This window comes from Penicillium robsamsonii (assembly GCF_028829455.1).
Source record: "Penicillium robsamsonii strain IBT 29466 chromosome Unknown utg000005l_segment0_segment0, whole genome shotgun sequence".
Lineage (NCBI taxonomy): Eukaryota > Fungi > Ascomycota > Eurotiomycetes > Eurotiales > Aspergillaceae > Penicillium > Penicillium robsamsonii.
Window position 1 is genome coordinate 28,169 of NW_026643223.1, and position 27,326 is coordinate 55,494.

At 47.6% G+C, this 27,326-nt stretch overlaps 13 protein-coding genes across 13 annotated transcripts; 9 read left to right on the plus strand and 4 right to left on the minus strand.

Moving 5' to 3' along the window:
• Positions 1 to 370: 370 nt before the first annotated feature.
• Positions 371 to 4,626, plus strand: N7447_008026 (LipA and NB-ARC domain protein; the record flags this gene model as incomplete). Its single annotated transcript, XM_057232288.1, has 9 exons — positions 371 to 456; positions 510 to 878; positions 941 to 1,237; positions 1,288 to 1,573; positions 1,635 to 1,786; positions 2,356 to 2,599; positions 2,652 to 2,714; positions 2,768 to 3,079; positions 3,127 to 4,626. 9 exons carry the CDS (start codon positions 371 to 373, stop codon positions 4,624 to 4,626), a joined length of 3,309 nt encoding a protein of 1,102 aa, XP_057081830.1.
• Positions 4,627 to 4,796: 170 nt separating this feature from the next.
• N7447_008027 (uncharacterized protein) lies at positions 4,797 to 5,105 on the minus strand (the record flags this gene model as incomplete). Its single annotated transcript, XM_057232289.1, has 3 exons — positions 4,797 to 4,827; positions 4,881 to 4,980; positions 5,039 to 5,105. 3 exons carry the CDS (start codon positions 5,103 to 5,105, stop codon positions 4,797 to 4,799), a joined length of 198 nt encoding a protein of 65 aa, XP_057081831.1.
• Positions 5,106 to 10,888: 5,783 nt separating this feature from the next.
• On the plus strand, positions 10,889 to 12,700 carry N7447_008028 (putative MFS transporter; the record flags this gene model as incomplete). Its single annotated transcript, XM_057232290.1, has 6 exons — positions 10,889 to 11,082; positions 11,145 to 11,321; positions 11,378 to 11,516; positions 11,627 to 11,799; positions 11,856 to 12,299; positions 12,346 to 12,700. 6 exons carry the CDS (start codon positions 10,889 to 10,891, stop codon positions 12,698 to 12,700), a joined length of 1,482 nt encoding a protein of 493 aa, XP_057081832.1.
• Positions 12,701 to 13,251: 551 nt separating this feature from the next.
• N7447_008029 (uncharacterized protein) lies at positions 13,252 to 13,567 on the minus strand (the record flags this gene model as incomplete). Its single annotated transcript, XM_057232291.1, has 2 exons — positions 13,252 to 13,443; positions 13,532 to 13,567. 2 exons carry the CDS (start codon positions 13,565 to 13,567, stop codon positions 13,252 to 13,254), a joined length of 228 nt encoding a protein of 75 aa, XP_057081833.1.
• A 166-nt stretch (positions 13,568 to 13,733) lies between these two features.
• On the minus strand, positions 13,734 to 14,478 carry N7447_008030 (RraA family protein; the record flags this gene model as incomplete). The annotated part of the gene is made up of 2 exons (XM_057232292.1): positions 13,734 to 14,360; positions 14,425 to 14,478. The coding sequence occupies 2 exons, from the start codon at positions 14,476 to 14,478 to the stop codon at positions 13,734 to 13,736; spliced, it is 681 nt and encodes a 226-aa protein (XP_057081834.1).
• A 395-nt stretch (positions 14,479 to 14,873) lies between these two features.
• Positions 14,874 to 15,523, plus strand: N7447_008031 (uncharacterized protein; the record flags this gene model as incomplete). Its single annotated transcript, XM_057232293.1, is given in 3 exon segments — positions 14,874 to 14,907; positions 14,919 to 15,225; positions 15,379 to 15,523. The coding sequence occupies 3 exon segments, from the start codon at positions 14,874 to 14,876 to the stop codon at positions 15,521 to 15,523; spliced, it is 486 nt and encodes a 161-aa protein (XP_057081835.1).
• A 352-nt stretch (positions 15,524 to 15,875) lies between these two features.
• On the plus strand, positions 15,876 to 17,125 carry N7447_008032 (isopenicillin N synthase family dioxygenase; the record flags this gene model as incomplete). Its single annotated transcript, XM_057232294.1, has 4 exons — positions 15,876 to 15,878; positions 15,926 to 16,225; positions 16,277 to 16,345; positions 16,397 to 17,125. The coding sequence occupies 4 exons, from the start codon at positions 15,876 to 15,878 to the stop codon at positions 17,123 to 17,125; spliced, it is 1,101 nt and encodes a 366-aa protein (XP_057081836.1).
• Positions 17,126 to 17,591: 466 nt separating this feature from the next.
• Positions 17,592 to 19,926, plus strand: N7447_008033 (alpha-N-acetylglucosaminidase; the record flags this gene model as incomplete). Its single annotated transcript, XM_057232295.1, has 3 exons — positions 17,592 to 17,815; positions 17,865 to 18,013; positions 18,062 to 19,926. 3 exons carry the CDS (start codon positions 17,592 to 17,594, stop codon positions 19,924 to 19,926), a joined length of 2,238 nt encoding a protein of 745 aa, XP_057081837.1.
• A 557-nt stretch (positions 19,927 to 20,483) lies between these two features.
• Positions 20,484 to 20,818, plus strand: tfb5 (TFIIH complex subunit TFB5; the record flags this gene model as incomplete). The annotated part of the gene is made up of 3 exons (XM_057232296.1): positions 20,484 to 20,502; positions 20,568 to 20,719; positions 20,762 to 20,818. 3 exons carry the CDS (start codon positions 20,484 to 20,486, stop codon positions 20,816 to 20,818), a joined length of 228 nt encoding a protein of 75 aa, XP_057081838.1.
• A 697-nt stretch (positions 20,819 to 21,515) lies between these two features.
• Positions 21,516 to 22,007, plus strand: N7447_008035 (Hsp20/alpha crystallin family protein; the record flags this gene model as incomplete). The annotated part of the gene is made up of 1 exon (XM_057232297.1): positions 21,516 to 22,007. The coding sequence occupies one exon, from the start codon at positions 21,516 to 21,518 to the stop codon at positions 22,005 to 22,007; it is 492 nt and encodes a 163-aa protein (XP_057081839.1).
• A 373-nt stretch (positions 22,008 to 22,380) lies between these two features.
• On the plus strand, positions 22,381 to 23,282 carry N7447_008036 (enoyl-CoA hydratase/isomerase family protein; the record flags this gene model as incomplete). The annotated part of the gene is made up of 2 exons (XM_057232298.1): positions 22,381 to 22,490; positions 22,550 to 23,282. 2 exons carry the CDS (start codon positions 22,381 to 22,383, stop codon positions 23,280 to 23,282), a joined length of 843 nt encoding a protein of 280 aa, XP_057081840.1.
• Positions 23,283 to 23,714: 432 nt separating this feature from the next.
• On the plus strand, positions 23,715 to 24,519 carry N7447_008037 (rhamnogalacturonan acetylesterase RgaE; the record flags this gene model as incomplete). Its single annotated transcript, XM_057232299.1, has 2 exons — positions 23,715 to 23,820; positions 23,879 to 24,519. 2 exons carry the CDS (start codon positions 23,715 to 23,717, stop codon positions 24,517 to 24,519), a joined length of 747 nt encoding a protein of 248 aa, XP_057081841.1.
• Positions 24,520 to 24,749: 230 nt separating this feature from the next.
• On the minus strand, positions 24,750 to 27,149 carry N7447_008038 (isochorismatase family protein family; the record flags this gene model as incomplete). The annotated part of the gene is made up of 1 exon (XM_057232300.1): positions 24,750 to 27,149. The coding sequence occupies one exon, from the start codon at positions 27,147 to 27,149 to the stop codon at positions 24,750 to 24,752; it is 2,400 nt and encodes a 799-aa protein (XP_057081842.1).
• Positions 27,150 to 27,326: the final 177 nt, after the last annotated feature.

Consider the following 27,326-nt stretch of genomic DNA (forward strand, 5'->3'; position numbering starts at 1 on the left):
ACCAGGGCACCTTTGATACGAGCGATTTCTAGGTCTTTAAGAGACTACATACATGTATGTATAAATGTTGATGGCAGCTGGTTAGCCTTCTGTCAGCAAAGCCCCTGGTTGGCGCGATGGACCCCAAAGCCTGCCATAATCCAGACTCAGAGTAAATTATCTCTTCTACTATCTTAGACGGCACTAATTTATGGTGGGTTTATGATTTATATCTCATGGTTCTAGACTCGATTTAAAGACTGAATAATATATAGTATGAAGATAAGCCGCACTCGGCCGACTGGTGGACTGGTGCCCCAGCCGTCCATCTACAAAATCCCATTTTCTGCTCATCAAGACTATTCTCAGCACTTTGTGAATTTCATTTCCCATGGCGAAATCACTTAAGCTACGTGCCGAAGATCCGGTGAAATACAATGTAGGATGGAGACGCATCGTGCGAAATTTCAGTCCGTCGTATGTTCTTCCCTTTTTAGAGACTACATGTAGGTGCTGACTTTTAGGTACAGATGGTTTGCAATCACTATGGGCACTGGCATTGTTTCAGTGTTGATGATATCGGTCCCTTTTGATGCTCCAGTGCTATATTACTTGTCGATTGTCTTCTTCCTACTCAATATCGTGTTCTTTATTCTAGCTTCCGTTACATCTGTTCTCCGATACACCTTATATCCTGAAATATGGAACGTGATGATCCAGGATCCCATCAATTCACTGTTTTTGGCGACAATCCCAATGGGGTTTGCGACCCTCATCGAGATGTGGGTGTTCGTTTGCGTGCCCGTCTGGGGAGAATGGGCCAAAACAGTTGTATGGGTTTTATGGATGATAGATGTGGTAGCTGCGGCTTCTGTGACTCTGTCTATGTCCTTCATCTTGTCAGTATACAGTCCTGCAAAAACCAATGTTACCAATGTTTGGGATACTGACATCTGATTAGGATATCTCAGCGCTACATCACCTCCCTAGACAGGATAACTGCAATTCAATTATTGCCAATCGCAGCAACTATTGTGGCGGCGGGTGCTGGCGCAGAAGTTGCTATTATCTTACCAGACAAACCACATGCGCTAGGAACGCTTCTCGTCTCGTTCATTCTCTGGGGTATGGGCACTCCGTTGGCAATTGCGGTGTTGGTAATCTATTATCAGCGGCTTGCAGTGCATAAGCTTCCACCGAGGGAAATAGTTGTGAGCTGTTTTCTACCCCTGGGGCCTCTTGGCTTTGGTGGGTTCGGGTGAGCATATTTTTTGATTTTCCCGGAGACTCTAGCTAATATGCTGGTAGCATCCTTTATATCGGAAAAGTAGCACGCGTGCTATTACAGGATTCCCAATTCCTGGACCCTATCACGGGCCAGATGGCATACGTCTTAGGCGTCTTTATATCCCTGCTCATGTGGAGCTTCGGCTTGATTTGGCTCGTGTTCGCCCTAGCTACCGTTCTATACAGGTCTCCCTTTCCTTTTAATATGGGTTGGTGGGGATTTACCTTCCCGCTTGGGGTGTATGCCGCCAACACGATGCAACTGGGCATTGAAATGGACATCATGTTCTTTAAAGTTCTCGGTACCGTATGTCCACCGAGCTTTCTCATTTTATGTCCTCCAAAATGATGCTAACTTGACTACGAAGGCCTTCAGTGGTGCTGTTTTGTTATTGTGGATGTTGGTTGCATCACGAACTGCAAATGGGGCATGGCACGGAACCCTGTTTTATGCCCCATGCTTACAAAACTTGGCCTCGAAGGGAGAGGGGGCTGAGCGAGATCAAGATCAACATCGCGCGTAAAATGGAAATGATTGCTTCCCTCATTACCAAGCCTTGAAACACTCCACCAATCCCATGTGTGTGCTCAGGTGTGATGCATCTCGCCGGATAGCCCCGCTGACAGCGTCTTCTATCACGGCCAATAGAGGCAAAGCCACGTACGAAGTAATCTGCACAAGGCAATTTTTACCGAAATCGATCTTTTAATTTGATTGGTTCCATCTAGTCTAATTACCTTTTACTTCCAATGTCTTCATATACGCCAAGCACTGCCTATCAGGTGAGGAGCATCCTTAGCCTGTCAGCCTCGTGTTATTCACTTTTATCCCTCTCTTTTTCTTCCGTTTTGAACCCAACGACCATTTATTGACCTTTCCAAATAGCTCTTTCACGGTAGCGCTTCGGTATTTAGAATGGTAAGGCCTGGGTTCTATCTATACCTATGTCATGGCACTCTAAACAAATTCTAGGACGCGGGGGAGTATGAGTTTCCATTTTTGCAGGAGGTCTTTTCTCCTCTTGAATCGCATAAGGTCGAGTATGTAAGCTTTGATCTACCCAAAGAAACATTCTAAGAGTTCTTCAGTTTTGTCTTCGTACATGGCCTGAACCCAAGTGGTCGAAACGATCATCCTTTCCAGACATGGACGCATAGCAATGGCAAGTTCTGGCCGAGGGATTTCCTAGCTGAGGACATTCCATACGCGCGCGTCTTTGTCTACGGATACAATTCAAATATCACTCATCCACAGACCATGTCAACGGCAAGCATCAAGGACCACGCGAATACTCTATTGAATTTGTTGGATATGGAACGTGGTCCCCAGATGGTGAGTATGTTCCCATGCTTTAGAGATTTGAATGGATCACTAACTTGCATAGGGCTCTGTTCCACCAAAAGTGATATTTATTGGACATAGCTTAGGAGGGTTGGTGATCAAACAGGTCAGACATAATCCCTTTTTGGGGGGGGGACTGCCTAACGGATTTGATAATAGGCACTTCTCAATGCCAAAGAAGATCCAAAATATACTTCTATTCGTTCGGCAACTTCTGGTCTCGTGTTTTTTGGGACACCTCATCGTGGCGCAAAGGCTGTGGAACTGGGGAAAATCGCAGCTCGAGTGGCCCGCTTTGTGTCCAAAGGCCACGCTAGCAATGACCTTCTCGACTGCCTGGAGCACAATTCACTTTTCACGCGCCAAATGACAGATCGGTTCCGACATCAACTTGAAGATTATCGTGTTGTTAGCTTCATTGAAGGGAAAGAGGTGCAAATAGGGGGAGTTGGACCAGCGTCTATCAGTCATGTAAGCGGCTTCCGTGGTCACACTGGTCCTAAGCTAATATTGATAAGCTTGTGGTTGATGAGGAGTCCGCGGTTCTCGGGTTGTCCGGTTTACGCGAAACCCAACTCAAGCTCGACGCAGACCATTCGCAGATGTGCAAGGTGGGCGCTCGGGGTCCTATGTATCGTTTGATCAAAGGAAACATCAAACAGCTGGTCGATCAGGCGCTTTTGTCCGAGCAAGGCTTCATTCCACAATCAGTGCCTTTGTCTGCTTCATCTCCACCACCAGTACCACCTCGCATGCATTCGAATAGTAGTACCCCATACCAAGGCCAGGGTCGCCCATCTCCAGCGCAGAGGGTTACAGGAGTGATGTTCAATGCTCTGGATAATGACCCGCGATCTGTTCGCTCTGCAGAACTCAAAAATCGGGCTCGATGGGACGAAGCCCGAACCGTCGAATATGAGATTTTCCAGGAGCATTTGCGTAGCCTTGGTCCCGATCATTTCAGTACACTGTCAGTGGCATACAATCTAGCTGAAGTGGAACTGGAGACCAACTACTTGGAGAAAGCAAGTGAATGGTGTCATTGGGTTTCCGAAAATGCCCAACGCGTCTTTGGGGCAAAGCATCCTCTGGCAATGAAGACGGAAAGCTTGGCGGCAGAGGTATTGTGCCAGCAGGGCATGTATCAGGAGGCGGAGTCAGTCTGCGCCAACGTGTTGGCCCGTCAGCAAATGACTATCGGCGAAGACCATTTGGACACCTGTGACACCCGGCGCCGATTGGGGATGACTTACAATGCGCTTGGTCGCCGGGAAAATGCTGTCATGACTGCAGAAAAGCTGACAGACAGCCTAAAACGTCTGCTTGGAGAAACCCACATCCGTGTATTCGGATCTGTGTTGGACGGGCTGGAGTATATCATTAGCAACCAATCTGGGAACGCAACTACCCTGATTGTTATGCGTTTTCAGCCCGATGTACAACAGGCCTTGGAGATGTTGTTACAAGTCTACCAAGAGCTTCGGACTGCCTTGGGTCATGGACACCCGTCTACCATCCGTGCTCTCTCTCTCCACGGCCGAGCACAAAGCTTTATGCAGCAGAGCATGGAGGCCTCGGAGACGCTACGCCGGGCTCTGGCCAGTGCAGAGGAAGCATTAGGGCACGATCATCCGTTGACGATGGATATCGTGGGCAATATTGGCGTCATGTACGCTCTGCAAAACGGCTATGCGTCAGGTTACCTCACCAACAATCGTGCCGCGGAAGCGTTCCCCTGGTTGATACGATATTTGAACTGGGTCGAACATCGCAAAGGCAAAGACAACCCCGAGACGCAAGCCACACTGGAGCTGCTGGCCAATTTACACTTCAATGCTAAAGAATATGAACCAGCCCAGAAGTACTATGAGCGCCTGATAGCGAATATGCGCAGGACTGACTCAGCAGCGAACGAACGCATCAACGCTCAGCTCCAGCTGTGTCGAGCGAACACCATGTACACCCGTCGAGGCCTAGGGGCAGGGCTGGGTGGGTTCTTGTCCAACTTGCAGCGATAATGACGGTCTTCCACTACACCTCAATATTCAACTCTCGCTTTTTGAAATTCGATACCATATTGGCCATCATTTAGTCATTGTTATTCTGGTAATATGTTCATTATCATTTGCCTAAGCATTTCATAGGTCTTGTGCTAAGGTAGAACAGCCAGTCTTCATGTTTTAGTGTTTTAGTGAGAGAACTTGTCGGGGATGCCCTTTCTGTAAATGGAATCAGCGCTGCCTTTGCTCGGTCAAGGTCTAGGAAATCATACGCATTCTTCTCCAACTGCTCACGGCCTGTATCAGTAAGCTTCTTCGCGGGGTCACCACCGCCGTCACCACCGCTGAACTTCTTCTCCACGGCACCAATACCTGATGCCGTTAGCTTGTTGAAGTTCAATGCTAAGCGATTATCGACACTGAAGCTCACCCTTGTCAATGATTTCTTGGCCCTTGCCACCTCCGATCTTGGAAGCGAGTCCTTGGACTTTGTCCATTATGAAATAGTGATAGTAAAATGTAGAGAGGTTGTAGAGATGTAGAGAGGTTGTAGAGATGTAGATAAGTTGTAGAGACGTTGGTTGGGAATTGAAGCAACTCCAGATGGACCAGCTTTTTATAGGAAACCAGGTCTCTCTAATCAAAAATCTATTACGATCTACTCCGCATTTTGTATGATTCTTAGCCCTTCCTGGAATAATGATTCGCTTTAGCATGGAATGCTATCGTCATTGCCGAATTCGATCATCCTAAATGTGAGTCGCCCCCGCAGAGCTCATTTCTGGTGGATCTTTATTGGCTTTCTCATTGATAAGGTCACATCTGAAGTCATATTGATGATCTCGATCTTTCCAGGGTGGATCTAGTCCATAATCCAAGTCAGATTGCATATCGTGACGTCAGCAAATATAAAAGTTGCCTCAGGCATTAACTGACATCTTCCTAAAGAGGCACTAAGGCAGCCAGGCATCAATTTGTACAATAACTAACTAACTAACTATTAACTAACGTATTTCACCACCGAGTGGCCACAACCACCGAGTGGCCACCCCAACCCTACATATTAAATTTAAATGCATTTTTCTCAACCAAAACTCCATTAAATTAATTCAACTAACTAATTGGTCTATCTGGACATGTTTCTCTTCTATGCCCTGGCAATCTGCATATTCCACATCCCCGGGGGGGCTTTGTACGTGGTTGTAAACCCGATTCTCTAGGTATGCCGGCGGCGGGGGAAGGTGCTTCAGTTGCTTCCAGTTGCTGCATAATTAATGCAGATGCTTCTTGAACTGAGAGGCCTTCTTCGGCGGGTATCTGCCTTCGGGATCGAGTGCGCTTTTGCTTCTGCTTCTCGTTGGCGGCGCGTAAATCGCTTACTTCTTTCTCAAGAAGTGCGGCGGATTGCATAGTGATCTGGCACGCCTTTAAAACCTGGTTTATAGCGGAATTGAGAGGACTTAGAGGGCTCCTTGATCTTATACGAAGCAATGCTTTAATTAACGAAGCTTGTTTTTGTAATTGGACGTAGTTCGAAGGGGTTTTTGGGTCCCAATCACTACCCCGGCTCGGAGGGGGGGTCGGGGTTCGAAGACGAATATCAAGCTTTAAAATCACTCGATCGGGTGCAAAAGGTATTAAACCAGCTGCTCCGAAGCTATTTTTAATAGTCTCTGATTTAAAAGCTTCAATTCGTATAAGTGGGTATGCTTCGAGGAAGTCAAGTTTATCGACATGATTTATCCCACTCCGCATTTTGAATTCAACAAACCGACCGTACGCACGTTTTAGTACCGCAAAACAGCCGATATCGAGAGGTTGTAAAAGGTGAGAGGAATGCGGAGGCATACAAATTGGTATAATACCATTTTATTCGCAGATTTCGTCGAACTTCGGTGTTAAATGGCTTCCGTGACCGTCGAGTACTAGAAGCCGATACCTCCCCTTCGTACGCGAAGAAGTCGAAGGAATAAAGAGCTTTTCGAGCCAACGAAGTCTAATTTCATCCGAAGTCCAACCGTTAGGGCTTACTTCAAAGCGCCAGTCATTCGGGACGCTTTTAAACCAAGATTCGAGGAAGACTTTGCCTTTAAAAATCACACACGGAGGAAGCACCCAGCCAGAAGCACCCGTACATTCAATTACTGTCACCCACTCGCGAGTTCCAGGTTGTAAAGTCTTACGCCGACCGGTTATATCACTTCTCGTAATAACCTTCGCGGTCGCGGTTAATCCTAACGCGAAACCGGTCTCGTCAAAGTTATAAACGTCATCGGGGTCGATTCCAAATTGAAGGATCGTCTTTTGAACCAGATTAAACCACTCCCCAATGATTTTAGGGTCTTCGCATTTCGCACGCTCGTAATTATACCGTTTCGAGAATCGGGAGGAGAGGAGAGGATGTCGTTTCACGAATTTCGTAACCCAATTTTCGCCGACCGAAAGAACCGGGGTAGTTCCACGTTGTTGAAGAAGAAGATCCGCCATTTCTCGTACGGAAGAGGGCCGGGGGCTGCTCCACGAGAATCCATAGAGATAATCCATTTTTCAAGAGATTCCTCTTCAAGTTCTGTCAATTTATGCGAATTAGCGCGAGAAGTCGCGCGGTCTTGGACGCCGCTAAGGCGGCGGCGGAGAGTTGAACGCGGCACATTGAAAGTGCGAGCAGCGAGAGTAATATTACTGATATCTCCATTTTTAAAAGCCTGGATAGCTAATAAAAGCCTACCCTCTTGCTCAATTGAATTTTTCGAGCTTTGAGAGCGAATTGGTGGCATAGTGGGTGGTTGAAGAAGAAGGGATTAAATTAATTGACGCGTTTTGGGTGGGGTGGCCACTACCCCCGAGTGGCCATCTCCAAGACACATAGTAAATGCGATAGATTATTTCAACAACTATAAGTTAACTTAATTTTCACTATTAGTGGATAGGTATCGATAAGCATTTCTAGTAGCATGTATTGATTTTCAAAAAGATTAGAAGACTATATTACTATCATTTCAAAAATTACCGAAAATTACGTTACCAAAATCTAGAAATAGATATATCTCAGTCACCGACCCATCAAATTTCTCGAAACTCTCTAAAGAGACTAGATATCACCTAAAAAATATTATGTTATAAGGAAAGCTCTATATAGACTACCGTTGTTGAGATATTAAGCTGTAATTTATCGCATTTACTACGTGTTTTAGAGATGGCCACTCGGGGGTAGTGGCCGCTCGGTAGTGGAATACGTTAGTTAACGTATTTCACTACCGAGTCGGCCACACCACCGAGTCGGCCACCCAATCTAACTTATGAATTTTAATTGCAATTATTTCAACGAAAACGCCATTAAATTAATTCAACTAACTAATCGGTCTATCTGGACAGGTTTCTCTTCTATGCCCTGGCAACCTGCATATTCCACACCCCCGGGGGGGCGCGTACGTGGCCGAATAGCCGATTCTCCCTGTATATTGGCGCTGGGGGGAGGTGGTTCAACTGCTTCCCCCGTCTGTAAAATTAAAGTAGAGGCTTCTTGAACTGAGAGGCCTTCTTCGGAAGGTATATGCCTTCTAGATCGGGTGCGCTTTTGCTTCTTCTTCTCATTTTCAGCGCGTAATTCCTTGTTTTCTTTCGCCAGTAAGATAGCACCTTGCATTGTAAGACGGAAGCCCTTCACAAGCTGGTTTAATGCACGATCTGACGGGCTAGGCGGACTTCGAGATCTTGTACGAAGTAAAGCTTTGATTAACGAAGCCTGTCGACGTAGTTCTTTCTCTGTAGCTGGTGTTTTTAGTGTAAAATTCCGACTCGATTCGCTCCCCCGGCTCGGAGGGGGGGGGTCGGTGTTCGAAGACGAATATTTAGCTTCGAGATCACTCGGTCGGGTGTAAAAGGTACTAAGCCAGCTGCTCCGAAGCTATTTTTAATAGTCTCTGATTTAAAGGCTTCAATTCGTGCGAGGGGGTATGCTTCGAGGAAGTCAAGTTTATCGATATGGTTAATCCCATTCCACATTTTTATCTTAACTAGCCGACCATATGATCGTTTTAACACCGCAAAATAACCGATATTAAGAGGCTGTAAAAGATGAGAGGAGTGCGGAGGCATACAGATCGGTATAATATGATTTTTCTCGCATATTTTATCGAACTTTAGGGTTAAATGGCTTCCGTGACCGTCGAGTACTAGAAGTCGATACCTCCCCTTCGTACGTAAAGAAGTCGTCGGAATAAAGAGCCTTTCGAGCCACCGAAGTCCAATTTCATCGGAGGTCCATCCATTCGGACTAACTTTAAACCGCCAGTCATCTGGAAGGCCGTCGAACCAAGATTCGAGGAAGACTTTACCTTTAAAAATCACACACGGAGGGAGGGCCCACCCCGAAGCATTCGTACACTCAATAGTAGTCACCCATTCACGATTTCCAGGTTATAAAACTGAGCGCCGACTAGAGAGTTCACTCCTCGTGATCACCTTCGCCGTAGCGATTAACCCCATCGTGAAACCAGTCTCGTCGAAGTTATAAACGTCATTAGGGTCGATTCTAAATTAAAGGATTATTTTTTAAACAAGATCGAACCACTCTCGAATGATTTTTAGGTCTTCGCATTTCGCGCGATCGTAATTATAACGTCTCGAGAACCGGGATAAAAGAAGAGGGTTTCTTTTAACGAACTTCATAACCTAATTTTCGCCGACCGAAAGAACCGGGGTAGTTCCACGCTGTTCGAGGAGAAGATTCGCCATTTCTCGTACAGTAGCATGGCGGGGGGCTACTCCACGAGAATCCATAGAGAGAATCCATTTTCGAAGAGATTCCTCCTCAACCTCTGTTAATTTATGCGAATTTGCGCGAGAAATCGCGCGGTGTTGAAGACCGCGTAGTCTGTCTTAGAGAGTTGAACGTGGTACGTTAAATCGGCGCGCCACTTCACGAATAGAAGAGATTTCTTTATTCTTAAAAGCCTGAATGGCTAAAAGAATCCTACCCTCTTGCTCTGTTGAATTTCTAGAGGTTTGGGAGCGAATTGGTGGCATAGTGGGTGGTTGAAGATAAAGGGTTAAAATTAATTGACGCGTTTTGGGTGGGGTGGCCGACTCGGTGGTGTGGCCGACTCGGTAGTGAAATACGTTAACGTAACTAGTTAACTAGTTAACTAGAATTTGTCGAATACCGTGTCCAAATACCCAGTCAGATATAGTATCAAATCAAACCGCACAGGAAATTGCAACGGTGATTCGCACCAGTTGATTGCGAACGCTTAGGTTATCACTATCAGTGCTCGGTTCCATAGGATACGACAATTCCGAGTTTGTCTGAATCGAGCTGGACCAACTAAATCCAAATACCTCATTTGCAAGGTTGATGCGTGTTACATCACAGTGTGATTTGACTTCAAATCGCTTGGTTTGGAATTGTCGGTCTGACCCCGTTGAGTTGGGCTTGGTAATACCGACATCGGAGTAGGATGGCTATTTAGTCTAAACAAGATTCGGCTGGGAAGAAAAATAGAGTGTTTTTCATGTTTGTCATATGCACTTACTAGTGCTCTTTGGATATGATTTGGAAATCTTTTTCTTTTCGCCGAGACGAGTATGAGTATGGATGGAAACTATCTAAATGATTAAATTGCAAAGATAGTAAGGGGGTTAGGAAAGAGAAAACCTCGGAACGCGGAAACATACACATAGAACGAGCAAAGGCATCATAACCTGTTCAAGAAACCATGTGTTGAAATGAGCTAGCTACTAGTAACTGAGAAGAGAACGGCTATCAAATATTTTCTTTATGCAGTATCACCCTTCTTGGGCTGTCGACATGAAACACATAAATGTCGCATAAATGGCTGCAACCTCTTTCGACTCGTGGGCCATGCGGGAAGCAAGTTGTATGTCAAGTTGCAAGATAATTCAGTGGCTAACAATCAAGACCAGACTCCTTTAAAGGATGGAGATAATGAATATTCGGCTATTTGGGGGACACTCGGGATAAGCTACCCCGAGCTGACTTGCTTCCCCGCGTTGGGGTCAAAAACAATTTCCCTTTTATACCCAATGAGACAAGGCAAATGTCCCAGCTCAGGCTATTTTTCAAAGTCGCTATTGGTTTCTCTACCTTATTCCTGGGGTACCTGGTCAATTCCCGGAGTTGCGCCGATCCGCTTGATCAGTCACGTACAATGCGCTACCCAACAACTTCTTTATAACCTGTGTGGCCTCCGCTAAACCCTACACAGTGTAGTGCTTCTCGTTTTGAGTACAAGTCGAGTCTTATAACGAACGAAAAATTATGACAAAGCCAGCAGAGGAACAAGAAATATCTGATAAGGGCCTTGTCCTGGAACAGGATGCTCTCTACCATGCTTATGCTTCCAAAAGTCCAGAATGGCATCGAAGTATGACCCAACGTCTTCTTCGCAAGGTTGACTGGCACCTTTTGCCCTTTCTTGTTCTCATGTATCTGTTAAACTTCCTGGACAGAAAGTAGGTGCCACTGGTTACAGAAGCTATATAGGATATTGAGCCCTAATAGCAGTTTCTTTTAGCAATTTATCACAGGCTCGTCTTGGTACACTTGAAGAAGACCTCGGCATGGAAGGAACCGATTACAATCTTGCCACGAGTATTTTGTTTGTCGGTTATCTACTGATGCAACTTCCATCCAATCTGGTCCTAACTCGTGTTCGACCTTCACTGTTTCTGGGTATCGCAATGGCCATCTGGTATGGTATATTTCAATAAGATTAACAAGCTTTGGGGTGCTTAATTCGTTCCATAGGGGTATGATTTCCGCTTGCCAGGCAGCCATTCAGTCGTTTTCTGGACTCATTGCGACACGGTTCTTCCTTGGATTTGTCGAAGCGCCTTTTTTTCCAGGTGCCGTCATGCTAATGTGGGTCAAGCAAGGAGAGCGGCGAGTAGGAAGATGCTGATTTAGTTTGTATAGGTCGAGTTGGTATACCCGACAGGAGGTGATTCCGCGGCCCCTCCACAGTGGCGAAGGACCATATCTAACCTACTCGCTTAGTTGAGTCATCGTATTGCATGGTTTTATTCTGGCAGCTCGTTGGCCAATGCTTTCGGTGGTCTTATCGGAGCAGGCGTGCTAGGCAATCTTGACGGCGCGCATGGAATCGCCGGGTGGAGATGGCTATTCATCATCGAGGGAGTTATCACCGTGGGAATATCCGTGCTCGCTACGTGAGTCTTATCTATAGTTGGTACCTAGCTTCTACCCTTAGGCTGACTTTCTGTAGGGTCTTTCTTCCAAATTACCCAGCTTCGACTCCCTGGTTAGACGAACAGGAACAAGCATATGCGCAGTGGCGTCTAATGCATGATGCAGGAGAAGCCGACGAGGTCGGCTCAACCAGTATCAAGGAAGCCCTAGGGCTGGTGTTTGCGGACAAGCGCATCTATCTTTTCATTTTGCTGCAGCATGTCTCGCTCTTGTCGCAAAACTTCCAATACTTCTTCCCGACTATTGTGCAGACGCTCGGATATGGCAAAGTTGAAACCCTTCTAATCACCGCACCTGTATGGATCGCAACATTCCTTGTCTCACTGCTGGTGACCTGGACATCTGGCAAAACCAACGATCGCAGCCTACATATCATCTGTTTGATGATGGTCAGTGTGGTAGGAGGTGTGATTGCCACTGTGACAACAAACATCGGAGCCAAGTTCTTCGCCATGTTCCTGTAAGTCACCTATGATTATGTTCTTTACATGGCTGACGATCATAAGGATGCCTATGGGAGCGGTGTCTGCATATCAAATTATCATCGCCTGGGTCGCCAATTCCTTCCCCCGGCCGCTGGTCAAACGGTCTGCATCAATCGCGATTGCAAATATGATTGGAAATACCGCTTCAATCTATGGCAGTTATATGTGGCCATCCTCTTCAGGGCCTCGGTACATTCCAGGAGGAAGCGCAACCGCTGCGATAGCATTCCTAGTGGCGTTGGTGGCCCTAGTCATTCGCTTCGTACACGTTCACATGAACAAAAGACTAGATGAAGCTGAGTCCTCGGAGGGTATTCATTCATCTCATGCAACCGATCTGGAAACCAGAGCTGCTGGGTTCCGGTATATTCTCTGATCCCGTAGGCCCGAAGGGAGTTGGCCAGGTGGATGTCGGTGACGTAATGTGGGCTTCTATGAAGGAGATTGAGGATGAGATATTGAGCTAGAAGTACAGGATCGGGAAGGCTAGTGCGAGTTCAATGGGATTTAGATTGATCCTCGAGGCTTCTTGGCTCCTTGGCTCTGCGTATATATTTTTCTAAGTGATTTAGGCTTATACATGTTTCATACGATCATAGCATTCGAAGTATAGGTCTTCTCATCGGCCGAAATCAGGGTTATCTAGGTTCGTTCACACGGCTCAAACCGCAAACATTTATTGACCATGCTTAGAGCAGCGCAAGGTCACAATATATACAGCAGACTTCCAACACGGGTACTACAACCAGGCCTTTATCCTAATAGAAATGTACTGTCATATATTTCTCAATACTTCAATTTGCACCGAAGGGCTTGGGTGTAGAAAGCTAGGCTAAATGGGAATTCGATATACCGCAAGCGACTAGCAGGTTAATATGCAAGACCCCAGAAGATTGGTCTCGTTAATTGATATTAACACCCTACCCATCATACAGGCGTCGAGAGTTCAGCACCATTAGGGAATATAGAAATGGTTGTTGCCGCCGCGGGCATCGCCGCACGAGACCTTTGCTCGGGCACTACAGGAAGGTATGCCCCCATCGCATTTGAGGCGCTTTGGTCGACATTGTCGACATGCAGCTCGGACTTTCCTAGGAGGGGGAGCTTCTTCCGTTTTGCCTTGAAAAGTAAGAGGAAGAGTTCTGGAGATATCAGATCTTTGATGAATCAGCGAGTGAGCTTCATGTTAGCCCTGGAGGAAAGCCACGGGGGAAATCAAAGGCTTGGCCCGGGGTACGGGCATGATGACTAAATTGGTTCAGGTCTATAAAATATTTGATATTATGCCAATTCAGCTACAAATGAGCTTGACACTTCTAATTTGAGGCAAGAATAGATACATCTTTAAGGAAATAAACACTAAGGTGACCCCGAAAGAGCCTTAATTGCCTTTCTATCCAGAAAGTGATTCATTTCCGAAGCTTCTTAATGGTAGGACCCATCTCCTCACCGGCCTCAAGACACTCCAATGTCTTTTGGTCCACCTCATACCGCTCCTGACAGAGACGTACACATTCCTCAATGTGGGTGACAGGAATAGAGACAACGCCATCCTGATCACCCAGGATATAATCACCAGGCACAACAGTAACCTTCTCATCAACCTCAACGTTCTCATATTGGACAGGCACATTGAGCTCCGACGACCGTGTAAAAGTGTTCGATCCGAGGATGCTGGTTCCCCGGGCAAAAATACCCATATTCAATTCCTGGTGCTCAGTGATATCACGGAAGCGACCATCGATCACAACACCAGCAGCTCCGAGTTTCTTTGCTCGCGTGCTCATCAAGCCTCCCCAGCATGCGCTGATCAGACCTTTCGGCTGAGAAACAAATACCACACTGCCCTTTGGAATGGCATCGGCAAAATGATGAGGTGGTGTTGGTGAGGTCTTGTCGGCTGTAGGTACCATGCGAACTGTGTACGCCGGACCAAAGATCTTGGCTACTGCGCCGTTTGTCCCTGGGCTGAACATTTTGAGACCGGAAAGGTATCCTCCATGACGGAGGCCCAGACTAACAAGGGCATCACCAATCTGCAATTCTCCTCTGTGAGTAAGGACACTTTGTGAAGATACGCGTTATATAGAATGAACTGACATCGCACGAAGCAAACTTCCCTAGGGCTTGGATAGCTTTGGCACTTGCGACCATGTTGAATTTTAGTACAATAGAATGAGAATGAAGTCAGAATACTTGAAAATAAAGTACCCGTGTATATTACAGCGTCAATCCAAATTTCTGCCCGTAAATCGCAAGGGGGTTTGATGCAAAGTGCCGATGAGGTTGGGGATTTGATGCCCCGGAGTGACCCGGATTCACCCGGAGCTCTAACAGCCTCCGAATTCTACGCAACTGGCGATTTGAAATAAATTCGGAGGTAAAAAAAAAAATGTATGTTGTAAGGACAGATATTTTCGAGAGATATGGCCGAGTCTTGTTGATCCTTGCGATCGTGTTGGGCTCAGGCAATGTGTTGCGAAACTCCTTCTCTCGCGTCGTGCAAGCAACTAGATCACGAATTTTCGATGCGACAAGGCGATTCAACCATGGTCAAGCAATCCTTGGTGTCAATTACCATAAGTAAATCGTAGATCTTGAGTTACTGAAACAACAATCCCAGCGACCGTTGACCTTGACCGAGAAGCTCCTTTATAGTCATCTCATCACCGGTGACAAGGAATGGAAGCTAGAGAAAATTGAGCGCCGCAAAACAATTTTGGCGATACCTGACATATTACCTGCTATAATTCCACGGCGACAATGGCCCTCTTACAATTCATCAGTGCAGGTCCTCCCTCGAGTTATGGCGCCGACAACAGTACACAGCCACCATTGGATCATCTCAGAAAAGGGTGCCCCTGGAGACCTGCAAAGTGCGACATCTGAGCATGCGGAGGGGTATGACTTCTTGAGCAGTGCTTCTAGGGGATATAGTATTGGGTTCTGAAAACTTGGGTCCGGAATCATTCACACTGTGATCTTTGAAAACTATGAGGTGTAGGTTCGCATTTACTTGGATAAATGACTTTGAATTGCTGGTCCACTTTATAGGTCCGGTGGCTTGATCATTAGAACCGGTTCTCATACTCCAAACGGTGGCCTGGGAATGCTTGGTATCGGAGTTAGCGGCTCTAACGCCGTGGACGCCATGTCTGGGATGCCATGGGAGTTGCTCCAAGGGTTGGTGTTCGCTTGACTGGTCAGCTCAGTGGTTGGACATCAACAAAAGACATCAGTTGCAAATTGGCTGGTATTCTTTCTATGTCTGGTGGCAAGGGCTTATAGGGTTCTTTGGCCCGGGCACTGAGACCTTGGGTGCAACTGTCATGGCTACTATTTGTAACATGTCTGACGAGGTCCCTCCGCGAGTTAGCTCGGGGAACATCCAACATATCCAACATATCCTACATATAGATATTTGTGTCGAATACTCCGAAGAGCGGGGTTGCCTTCGAACCATCGCATTCGCCATCATAGTCCAATCAAAAGCGACCGGTTGTCTTGTTTTCGTTTTCGCACTCTCTTCAATTTCCTGTATTCATTTCAAAATGGTATGATCTATTACATCTGTGTGCGTGAATTAGGCTGATCTTGCAAGTCGGGTTCATCTTTCACTTCGATTCCCGTTCTGGATTTCTCTCAGGTGTTATCATCCAAGCCCGAATTCCTAGCAAGCCTTCGCGAGGCCCTTGTGAATGTTGGCTTTTTCTATCTTCGAAATGTTCCTATTTCAACCCAAACACAAGACCGGTTTATAGAAAGAGCCCTAGATCTCTTTGAGCTCCCACTAGAGAAAAAGCTTGAGATCGAAATGGTCAATAGTCCACACTTTTTGGGCTACTCAAGACTTGGTGCAGAAATTACGGCCTTGAAACCTGATTATCGGGAACAGTTCGATGCAAGTTCAAGGTCTCTTATTACTTGAAATTTCTACTAACATCCTTGTCAGTTCGCAACGGAGCTCCCTGCGCCTGGTCCAAACGAGCCTTTGTATAGGAATGTGGTTGGTCCTAACCAGGTAAAACCGTCTATTTTGTCTTCGTTTCTGTCGATGCTAAAATTTTCCCAGTGGCCAGATGAGAGGGCAATCCCTGGATTTCGTGAATCATTCGACACATACCTGTCGGAAGTGAGCAGCCTCGCAGAGTTGTTCCCAGGGCTTATTGCAGAGGCATTAGACCTCCCGTCAACTGCATTCAATCAAATATTTGATACCCCACAGCAACACAAGCTAAAGTTGATCAAATACCCTCCTCCGCCCGAAGGTAGCAACGAGTCCGGATTTCAAGGCGTTGGTCCTCATAAAGACTCCGGATTCCTCACATTCCTTTTGCAGGGTACACCGCACTATGGCCTCGAGGTCCAAAATAAGGCTGGGACATGGATTCCTGCACCGCCCCTCCCCGGGACATTGGTTATCAACATCGGTCGCTCCTTGGAGGCTCTGACTGGGGGGATCTGCACAGCCACCACTCACCGCGTAAGCTTACGGCCGGAGAACTTCCAAGGCGGTGCTGGCCCTTTAGGACCTAGATTTTCCTTCCCTGTTTTTCAGGGAGTGAGTCTCGATCTTTCTGCCGAAACGATCTCTTTGAATATCCCAGCTCATATCCGTGCCTTGGTGAAAGACGACAAGGTCAAATCAGATGCAGAGGCAACTTTTAACCAAATATTCCATGGGAGCATTGGCGAGGGCACCTTCATTGCTCGGGTGACCAGTCACCAAGATGTTGGACAGCGATGGTATCCGGAAATTCTAGCAAAAGCATTGAAGGGCCAGAAGGATTTTCTTACCTGACTGATAGGTCAAAAGGTGCACGGTAAATCCTTCCTCGACCCTAAGGTCAGATAAATATAAAATTCAACGTTGCTATTCTATGTGTAAAACTAAATACCATTGTAACTTGACTTCTGTGGTGTAGCGCGAAGGGTTAAAGGTTTAGAACAGCCTCCAAAAGTCGATTCTCGTTACATCTACACAAAAGCCCCCGCTTCAATGAATCTCCGTTAGACCGGGATACTACACTTACAGGGATAAAGTGCTATCTCTCGGCATGATATATAAATATGCACAATATCTCTTGGCGTGAGATTATTGCATATCCCTACGCAATTCAAACCAACGTGGCACAGGAGAGTTGCATGGCAGTGTGGGGAAGGTCACAATATATGTGACTGTTGTTTCATATAAACCTCGTAATCTGCCCTTCACTTCGAACTTTTCTCTTTATTTTAATAGTACTTTCTCATTACAATCATCTATCATGCGCTGGATCAAGTCACTGCTATGGCTCTCTGCAGTAACAGTGGCCCAGTCCACCGAGGGCATCTCCAATCTTGTTAAGCGACGATTGCCAGATCATGTTGATGATTTTCATTTTACTTTGGATACTAATCTCGCGGGAGACTATGATTCTTATGTTGTGAGCAACGCTCCAGATGGGACGATTTCAGTCAAGGGAACTTCTCTAAGCGCATTATCCTCGGGGTAACACGATCATTCGCTTTATATATGACACCGCTGATTATTCCCCCAGTTTGCATCGATACCTCAGCGATGTCGCCCATGTTGACATTTACTGGTTTATTGGCAGTCGGCTGCATGTCGCGCCATCCACGTTACCTCGTCTAGACAGGCCAATTCATGGCTCCAGTACTGTCCCTTGGCGATATCATTTCAACACAGGTATGATATCTATATGAGATACAGCTTGGCCTTTCTAACTGGGCTTAGTAACCTTTTCCTACACCACCGCCTTCTGGACATGGGAGGATTGGGAATCACAGCTCGATTGGATGGCCCTGCGCGGTGTGAATCTACCCCTTGCTTGGGTTGGCCAAGAGAAGATTATTCTCGAGGTCTTTCGTGAACTCGGCCTGGCTGATGCCGAGATCACCACCTTCTTCAGCGGTCCAGCCTTTCAGGCCTGGAATCGGTTTGGCAATATCCAGGGCTCCTGGCACGGTGATCTTCCTGAGACATGGATCGATCAACAATTCGATCTGCAAAAGAAAATCATTCATCGCATGGTAGAACTGGGGATGACCCCTGTATTACCATCCTTCTCTGGGTTCGTTCCTGCCAATATATCTCGTGTTTTGCCAAATGCCAAGGTGGTTCGAGGGTCACAATGGGGCGGTTTCCCCGTACAATACACAAACGACACATTCCTTGAGCCATTCGATGACAACTTTGCAAGACTCCAAGTCAGTTTTATCAGCAAGCAACAAAAAGCCTATGGTAATGTCAGTCACATCTACACCCTCGATCAGTATAACGAGATCGACCCTTACTCAGGTGACATGGACTATTTGCGTAACGTCACTCGCAACACCTGGCGCAGCTTAAAACAGGCTGATCCTGATGCCGTGTGGATGATGCAAGGCTGGCTTTTCTATGCCAACTCCGATTTTTGGACTGATGAGCGAGTGGAAGCCTATCTGTCTGGGGTAGACTCAAACGAGGATATGTTGATCTTGGATCTTTTCTCCGAGTCAATTCCAGAGTGGCGCCGAACAAACAGTTACTATGGAAAATCTTGGATTTGGTGCCAGTTGCACAACTTTGGAGGCAGCATGGGCCTATACGGGCAAATCCAAAACCTGACCCAAAATGCTACCGAAGCCCTAATCGAGTCTCCATCCATGGTCGGATATGGTCTCAGCATGGAGGGCCAAGAGGGAAACGAGATAGTGTATGACTTGCTTCTGGATCAGGCGTGGTCTCGGGCCCCATTGGATACACAGCAGTACTTTCACAATTGGGTGACAAGCCGATATTCTGGCCAGAAACGCATCCCGCACGGGCTCTACAAGGCCTGGGATCTAATGCGACAGACAGTGTATAACAACACAAACATCACAACTCTGGCCGTGGCAAAGTCCATTGTTGATATTGAGCCCAAGCTTTGGAGTTTGGTTGATATTGTCGGTACACACGGCACAACTGTCAATTACGATCCATCTATACTGGTGCAAGCGTGGCAGCTGATGTACCAAGCAACAAAAGAAGAACCCAGGCTATGGTCCAATCCGGCTTATCAGCATGACATGGTTGACGTGACTCGTCAAGTCATGGACAACGCTTTTATTCCGATGTACTCAGATCTTGTTGAGTCCTACAACAACTCTCGTGCTACACACGCAGTTGCGCAGGGGGAGAACCTCCTCCAAATGCTGGCAGATCTGGACTCCATCCTTCTCACAAATCGAAATTTCCGACTTTCGACGTGGATTGACTCGGCACGGGCCTGGGCCAACGGTAACAAAACCGAGATTGCATTCTTGGAATATAACGCGCGTAATCAGATTACTCTCTGGGGGCCAAATGGAGAGATCTCTGATTACGCTTCCAAGCAATGGGGTGGGCTCGTTTCCTCATACTACGTGCCCCGCTGGCGGATATTTATCGAGTACCTAAAGTCAACACCGACCGTGTCATACAACGCCACTGAGATACATGAAAGGATACGAGATTTTGAGTTGCGGTGGCAAGATGAGACCTGGTCTGTTCCCGAGCCTACTACGGAGATGGTGGATTTGGCCAAAGTATTGACAAGAGTCACTCACCAATGGCCGGTTATCTTTGGACTGGAATAGACCATCTATATCATCCGAACCATCGCTTTCGGAATGAGCATTTTTAACCAATGAGAGATGAGAGGATGAGAGGATGAGAGGATGAGGGGATACTGGGATGTTGCCAACAAGAGAAATGAAGATGTTATTGGGTAAAAGTGATATTGGCAATGTGATTTCAAGTTGTAAAGTCACAAAGGAAAATATACAAGTCTCGGAAAAAAGTGATGTTCCTTCGGAAGTGTCGACCGAGTAATCCCAAGCAGATACATGTTTGGTACAGGTTTTCGGATGAGATTATGGACATCTATGGGAGTAGACCATGTTAATATCACCCGAACCATTGGCGTAGTGAGCTTTTTAGAGATGGGATACGATGTTGTGATATTGGGAGGTAAGAGAAATGGATAGGGCATTGAGTGATTTTGTCATAATATCAAGTGAAGATGAGATATTTTGCCCGGAAGAGAAATAGACGTTGAAGTTGAAATGGCCAAGGCTCCAAATGTCTTGGCGTCTCTCATCTCTTTTCTCTCCGCAACTCTCTACTCTCTCCCAAACACATCCTCTTCTCCAACATGCCACGCGCCGTCCGAGGTATTATTATTATTTTCTTAGAAATTGCTTCCCAGTTCACTTGTTAATATTTTTTTAATCGGCAGGTCTGCTAATCGAATGCGATCCTTCGATCAAATCTATGATCCTAAAGTACGATGAAGAGCGACATGACTACATAGTGGAGGATTTGGATGACGAGAACCACCTGGTCATCAAAGAGAGCCAGCTACAGAATCTCAAGGTTCGCCTAGATCAGGTACATACTCTAGCTTGGGGATTTTAGGGCCATTGCTCACAGATTTGGCAGGACCTTGACGAAAAGATCATGCAACTGGATGAATCTGAATCCGAATAGGTCAAAAACAGCTATCCTGCACTGAACACGAAGCCTATACACGCGACGCAAAAAAAAAGCCAGCCGGTCGCCACATCCAAGTCCACACCCCACTCGCAGAACGATGTCATGAATGCGACCCTCTCTCATCGCATGTTACAAAATACAGTGGTTGAATGCAGTCCGGTCACCTCTCCCAATCATTCCTTCCTCTGACCGATCAAACCAATCAGTACTTGGTCACTTGACGATGAGAACACTCTCGGTGATAGTGTGGGGGGGGGACTGCTCTCAGACAAGGGAAGGCTGGATACTGTGCAGCGCACCCTCGTCATACTTCACAATCACAATGTTGTATAACCTAGCTCCGGGCTGTGATGACTAGTAATACTAAATGAGAGGCGTGTCACGTTTTATGTTGAAGCACATCATCCAAGACACCGGAGAAATCATTACTCCGACAGGGGTAACCATGGCACCAGATATATAGTGTAGCATGTCACTACGCTCAATGACACCTTACATTCTGCTAACCGATACACTGTATTCAGTCAATTACCACCTTATTGCATAACGCAAGAGCTACACTGGAGCACGAGCTGGAACCAGCGACGTCTTTGTGTCATATGTTTTCGGGTCATGGCTATAAAAGTCATGGCCCCCCCGGGTACTCCCTTGGACATAGCAAATCTCAGGTTCAAACCACTCTCAAACCAACATGTCTCTTCTCCGTGCCAACTTTCCCGGTTCTGGTGGCGACTTCGCCCCTCTCTTCCGTCTTCTGGACGACTACGATGACCATCGCTCCTCCCGCAACCAGTCGGTTACCTCATTCTCTCCTCGCTTTGACATCCGTGAGAGTGAAGACGCATACCATTTTGACGGTGAACTGCCTGGCATCTCTCAAAAGGACATCGATATCGAGTTCTCCGACCCCCAGACTCTGGTTGTCAAGGGCCACACTGAACGCGAGTACCACACCTCCGAGCCGAAAGGCGAGGCCAAGGAGGGCGCGAAGAAATCCGACGATGCCAAGCCCACTCACCGGTTCTGGGCCAGCGAACGCTCCGTCGGCGAGTTCCAGCGCGTTTTCTCCTTCCCGACTCCCGTCGACCAGCACAATGTCAAGGCCAGTCTGAAGAATGGCATTCTGGCCATTCAGGTACCCAAGGCCAGCGCTACCTCTTCCAAGAAGATCACCATTGAGTGAACAATGAACATCCGACACAACCACGAAATATTAATTATATTACACGGACCTTTTTCTTGGTTATCTTTACTTTTCATGTATGCCATATAATTCTTAATATTTGGAATAGATGTTGTAGTGCGACACTTCGGCACATGCAAATCCCAAGCTGATTCGCAAAATATAATGTTGTGTATGAGTTTTAGAAAATAAATAGGCCTGAAATTGCATTTAAAAGGTAAAACAGGTGATTAGGCATTCGAGGATTCAAGCCATTCGGTGTTTTGACATTCAAATGTTCCCCATGTTTTGGTTTTGTGCCGAGGTCCCCGCAACAGCCCTTTTATACTCTCTCTTTCTCTCCTTCCCTCCCTCTCGCTATCCATCTCCCAACATGACCGACTACTCTTTCGAATATTTTACGGTGCAACTCCCGGCTGATAATCAATATGTGGCCCATGTGGAAATTAATCGTCCGGAAAGGTTGAACGCCTTCATCGAAGTGTGAGCGCTCCCCCAACCCAGACCTTTAGACCTTATATCCTCTAATAAATCGAATTTAGTATGTGGGAAAATATGGGCCAGATCTTCAATAAACTTTCCTCAGATCCCCGCGTTCGTGCAATTGTCCTCAGCGGTGCTGGAGAAAAAGCATTCACCACCGGGCTGGATGTCAAGGCGGCCTCGGAAGGTCTTCTCTCTTCAGATACCGAGACTGACCCAGCCCGAAAGGCGGTCGCTTTTCGTCGCCATGTCACCACCTTTCAGGATTGTATCACTGCGGTAGAGCGCTGTGAAAAGCCCGTTGTGGTAGCCATGCACGGGTTCTCATTGGGACTCGCCATTGACCTGTCAACGGCGACGGACGTGCGTCTATGTGCCCAGGACACCCGATTTGGGGTCAAGGAAGTCGATATCGGGCTCGCAGCAGATATCGGTACCCTTAGCCGACTCCCCAAGGTGGTCGGAAATTACGGATGGGTGAAGGAGGTGGCTCTGACAGCGCGCGAGTTCGGCGCTGAGGAGGCCCTGCGTGTGGGATTTGTCAATGCAGTGTACGATAACCGTGAAGCCACTATTTCGGCCGCATTGAAGCTCGCCTCCCTAATGGCTAGCAAGAGCCCCGTGGCCGTGCAAGGCACCAAGGAGATCTTGAACTACTCGCGTGACCACTCTGTACAAGAGGGACTGCGCTATACGAGCGTATGGAATAGCGTTGCTTTGCAGACCCAGGATATCTCGGCGGCTCTACTGTCTGGGTTGCAAAAGCGCACTCCAACATTTGAGAAGTTGTGATGGAATTTGGGGTTTTCGGATCTATATTCCTACTGTATATATTATCAGTCTGTTCAACACTCCCGGGCAGGTAATGTCGTCATAAATATGAATTGTTTTAGGATAATTTCCGACATTCAAAAGCCTAATGCATTATTTCAAGTCCGTGTCCTATTCGGATGTGACGAGTTTCCATGAATCAGAAGCATCGACGATCAACGGATCTCCGCATTCCAGCTGTGTCTCGCCCGGCACGTCAGCATCTCCTTTTCTCCGGACGAAACTCGAGAGCTACGCAATAATGGCCGTGTATACCCCGCGAAGGGTGTCACTTTCTTCCACGTATCGAAGCTATTGCTTAGCATGGCTTGAAAATGTATATTTTTGAAGAAGCTGCCGATTCTATAGAGATCTATCAAGCCTTTACAGCTAAAAACCAATATCCCTCTCGCCATGAAATCTGCTATTCTCCTCTCGCTCATCCCTAGTGCGCTGGGTACTATCTACCTTGCTGGTGACTCGACCATGGCAAAGGGTGGGACTGGATCTGGCACAGCGGGTATGTATTCTCATCAGCCGTAAAGCCACAGCCGTATAGCCAAAGCTAATCTTTCCAGGTTGGGGTGAATATGTTACTCCCTATACCTCACTCACTGTGTCCAATCAAGCTGTCGCCGGCCGCAGCGCACGGTCATACACGCGTGAGGGTCGGTTCGATGCCATTACAGCAGTGGTCCAGTCTGGAGATTGGGTAATCATCGAGTTCGGGCACAATGACGGTGGCTCTCTGACTCCCACTGATAACGGGCGTACCGACTGTGGTGGCACAGGAAGCGAGACCTGCAGCACAATCTACAACGGGGTCGCCGAAACAGTGTTGACATTCCCGGCATATGTAGAGAATGCCACCAAGGTATTCAAGGCCAAGGGCGCGAATGTGATCATCTCGAGTCAGACACCCAACAATCCCTGGGAAACCGGAACCTTCACCTATGCCCCGTCGCGGTTTGTGGGCTATGCGCAGGTGGCAGCTGCAGCCGCTGGCGTGCCCTATGTTGACCACGGGGCTTATGTGGCAGATCGGTTCAAGACACTGGGCCTGACTGCTGTCGATGCGTACTTCCCCTTGGACCACACGCACACCAGTACCGCCGGTGCATCGGTAGTGGCTCAGGCTTTTTTCAAGGCTGTGGTTTGTGGGAATGTTGCGCTGAAGGGTTCTCTCAGCACTACTTCTTTCCCTGGTTCTTGCCTTTAGATAACAGCGGAGTATAAGACTTATGCAATCTATTATTTTGTGACTATAGCTGTGCCCATACAGTGAGATGGCTTCGGCTAGACAACTATATCCAAGAGGAATTGTAGACTGGGGGTTAACCCAAGTTGGCTCACGGCCAGGTAAATTCGTAAGGCTTCGTAATATGTCCAACGATAATGACAAGTCAAAATGCAAGATGAAAGAGCTTTTTCGTGTACTCCAGTCCGATTTCATTCCTCCAGGATAGACCGAACGATACCCCGATTCTCGACTCGGTGATAATATTGATTCAAGCTCGTGAATCGAGCGTCGAATGTACCCTGAGTCTGTACAATATCCCGCAGAACTGGCCATAGAGAGCAATCGTCGATGGTAAACACGGAACCTCCTAGGTAGTGTTGTCCCTGCAGAGTACGATCCCAATCCTCAATCCCGTATTCAAACCTACTAGCTGAATTAGTCGCACGGTGCTGACGCCAGTATGTCAGAAACTCGTCAATCGTTGACAAGAAATTGCCCCCGAGTAACGAATCTACACCTGGGCATGAGGCCTCGGCAGATCGGTTGGCCATATATGCTAGGATAACAGAGTCGCCCGCGACTGTTGTTCCATCAGGCGTTTCATATATTGGGTATCCCTCGAGTTGTGCGAGCCCCTGCTCATGGTTGGTTGTCAATCGGTACCGGACGCCATTTTCCCCCAGACAGAGACGCACACGCAAGTTGGCCACAAGATCACAGCCAAGTAATAGCTGCCCGGTTGATGTAGTCACAAAGTTGACCACGTCAAATCCTCCGCCGTACACGGCATCCCAATCGAATTCGGTGGCACGATTTTCTTGGCCAAAGGCAGTAATGAGGCGTGCTGCTTCAGCAGGATCCCCATGGACCACGGCGCGTGCCTGTTCTAATGTTTTGCTGACAGCCCCTTGTCCCCAGATGGTGTTAGCCACAGGGTCGATGAAAGTGCCAATATGACGAAAAGTAAGGGAAATGCGCTGACCACCGTAGGCTTGCTCTTCGGTAGATTTGGTTGCACTGGGCCGTTTGTCTGCCCGGATGCCATGAAGCCATCGCATGTTCGTCTTTGGACCCAGCACAAAAAGTGAATTATGAGGAAGCGGCACACGCTGCGCTGTCCGACGTGGTTCCACGCCTGCTTCGGGCTCAGATGCCGAGGCCTTGGTACGGAGGACCATTACACGCTCGGCACCTAGGCTGACGTTGCAAATGAAGGATTCTCGCGTAATATCCAGCGTCTTATCCGAGTGCTCTGATATGCGATCCTGTCCATCACGATAAAGTTGAATGAGTACATGATTCAGGGGGTGGCCTAGTATTTGCTCAACAGCCATGCGCACTTCATCAACCGTGGAGGTAAATGGCTTGAAGGGCGGAGACTCGTCTGCCGGATGACGATATATGGCTATGGCTCCATCGGGTCGAGTTTGACCCTGGACTGCAACCAATCGGGGAACTTGGCCCGACATATGGTACATCTTTTGCCAATCTACCTCCGCCTGTATACGCTCAAAGGAATCTGCGGCCAGTTTGACGTTGGTGACGAGGCGTGAGTCGCCCTCCCCGATCTTGGTTTGACATTCCGCAGATTTTCTCTCCGCTGGTATGGCATCTCGGCGCTTCGGGCGACGAATGCGCGCACGCACCTTCTTTTGCCCTTCTTCCGGACCCCGCGCCTGCGCAGCAGCAGTAGCGCGCTGCGCACGAGAAGGAGTAACGAGTTTCGAAAGACTCGGCTCCTCTGGATCCTGAGAGTCATCTGTGGGAGAGGGGTCCACGGTATTCCAGAATTCTAGACTATCCATGACGCTCTCGAGGCCAGCTGCAGTTGCTGACCTCTTAGGCTGTGGTGCACCTTGGCGAGCAATTGCCTCAGTTTCATCCCAATCTAGCTCTTGGATGAGCTCCTGAGCGGTGATACCAGTTGCTCCCAGGATATCCGCCATACGTCGCATGGCTTCTTGATGCCGCTGGAAATCGCGGAATCCCAAGCAATCCTCCACAAGAGTTACCGAAAACCCATTGCGGACAGCATCCAGAGCGGTTGCAAACACGGATACATTCGACAACGAGCCACAAAGGTATAACTCAGTCACAAAGTGTGTCCTAAAGGATAGCACCAGGCCGGGGGACTCCAAGGCGGAGTATCCTGTTTTGTCCACCACGGTGTCATGCTGGGGGTTGATGGCGGCCAGAATCGGTGCGGGGAACTGATATCCGGGGGTACTCGGGTCACAGCATGGCGAAGAGTCGGCGGAGAGGAAGGCTTCAGGGTCGACGGGTTCTGGTGAATCACGATCCGAACCAACTTCAATTATATCCGAAGTGGGCGACTGCTTTCTGCGCGGCGGTTGTCTGTCTAGGACAATGCGATCACCAAAGTTCCAGTCAACGATGGTCTGAGGGGATTCATATTGTGAGCGCACCCAAACTACATCACCGACTCGACGAAATGCAGATGCGAGTTGTGGGAGAGTTTCGAGGATATCTGGTGTATTCGGGATATGTAGAGCGCCAAATGGACGGACAAAGTCATTCTGAAAGTCAAGTAATATCAAGGCCTTTCGGGTCTGAATAGTGGGCAGATCCCCGAATGAGAAGACACTCATCCTATAGACATGATAGGGAAGTAATTGAACAGACGTGGGGTTGTAGAAGGTGACATATTGGCCTAAGGCAGAAATGGTACTTTTGGGGAAGGAACGAGTCTCAAGAGAAGAAGGTACTATCACGTGAAACAACTCAAAACAGTCTGGGCCTTCTCCAGGCCTCTCTTTGATCTCCCG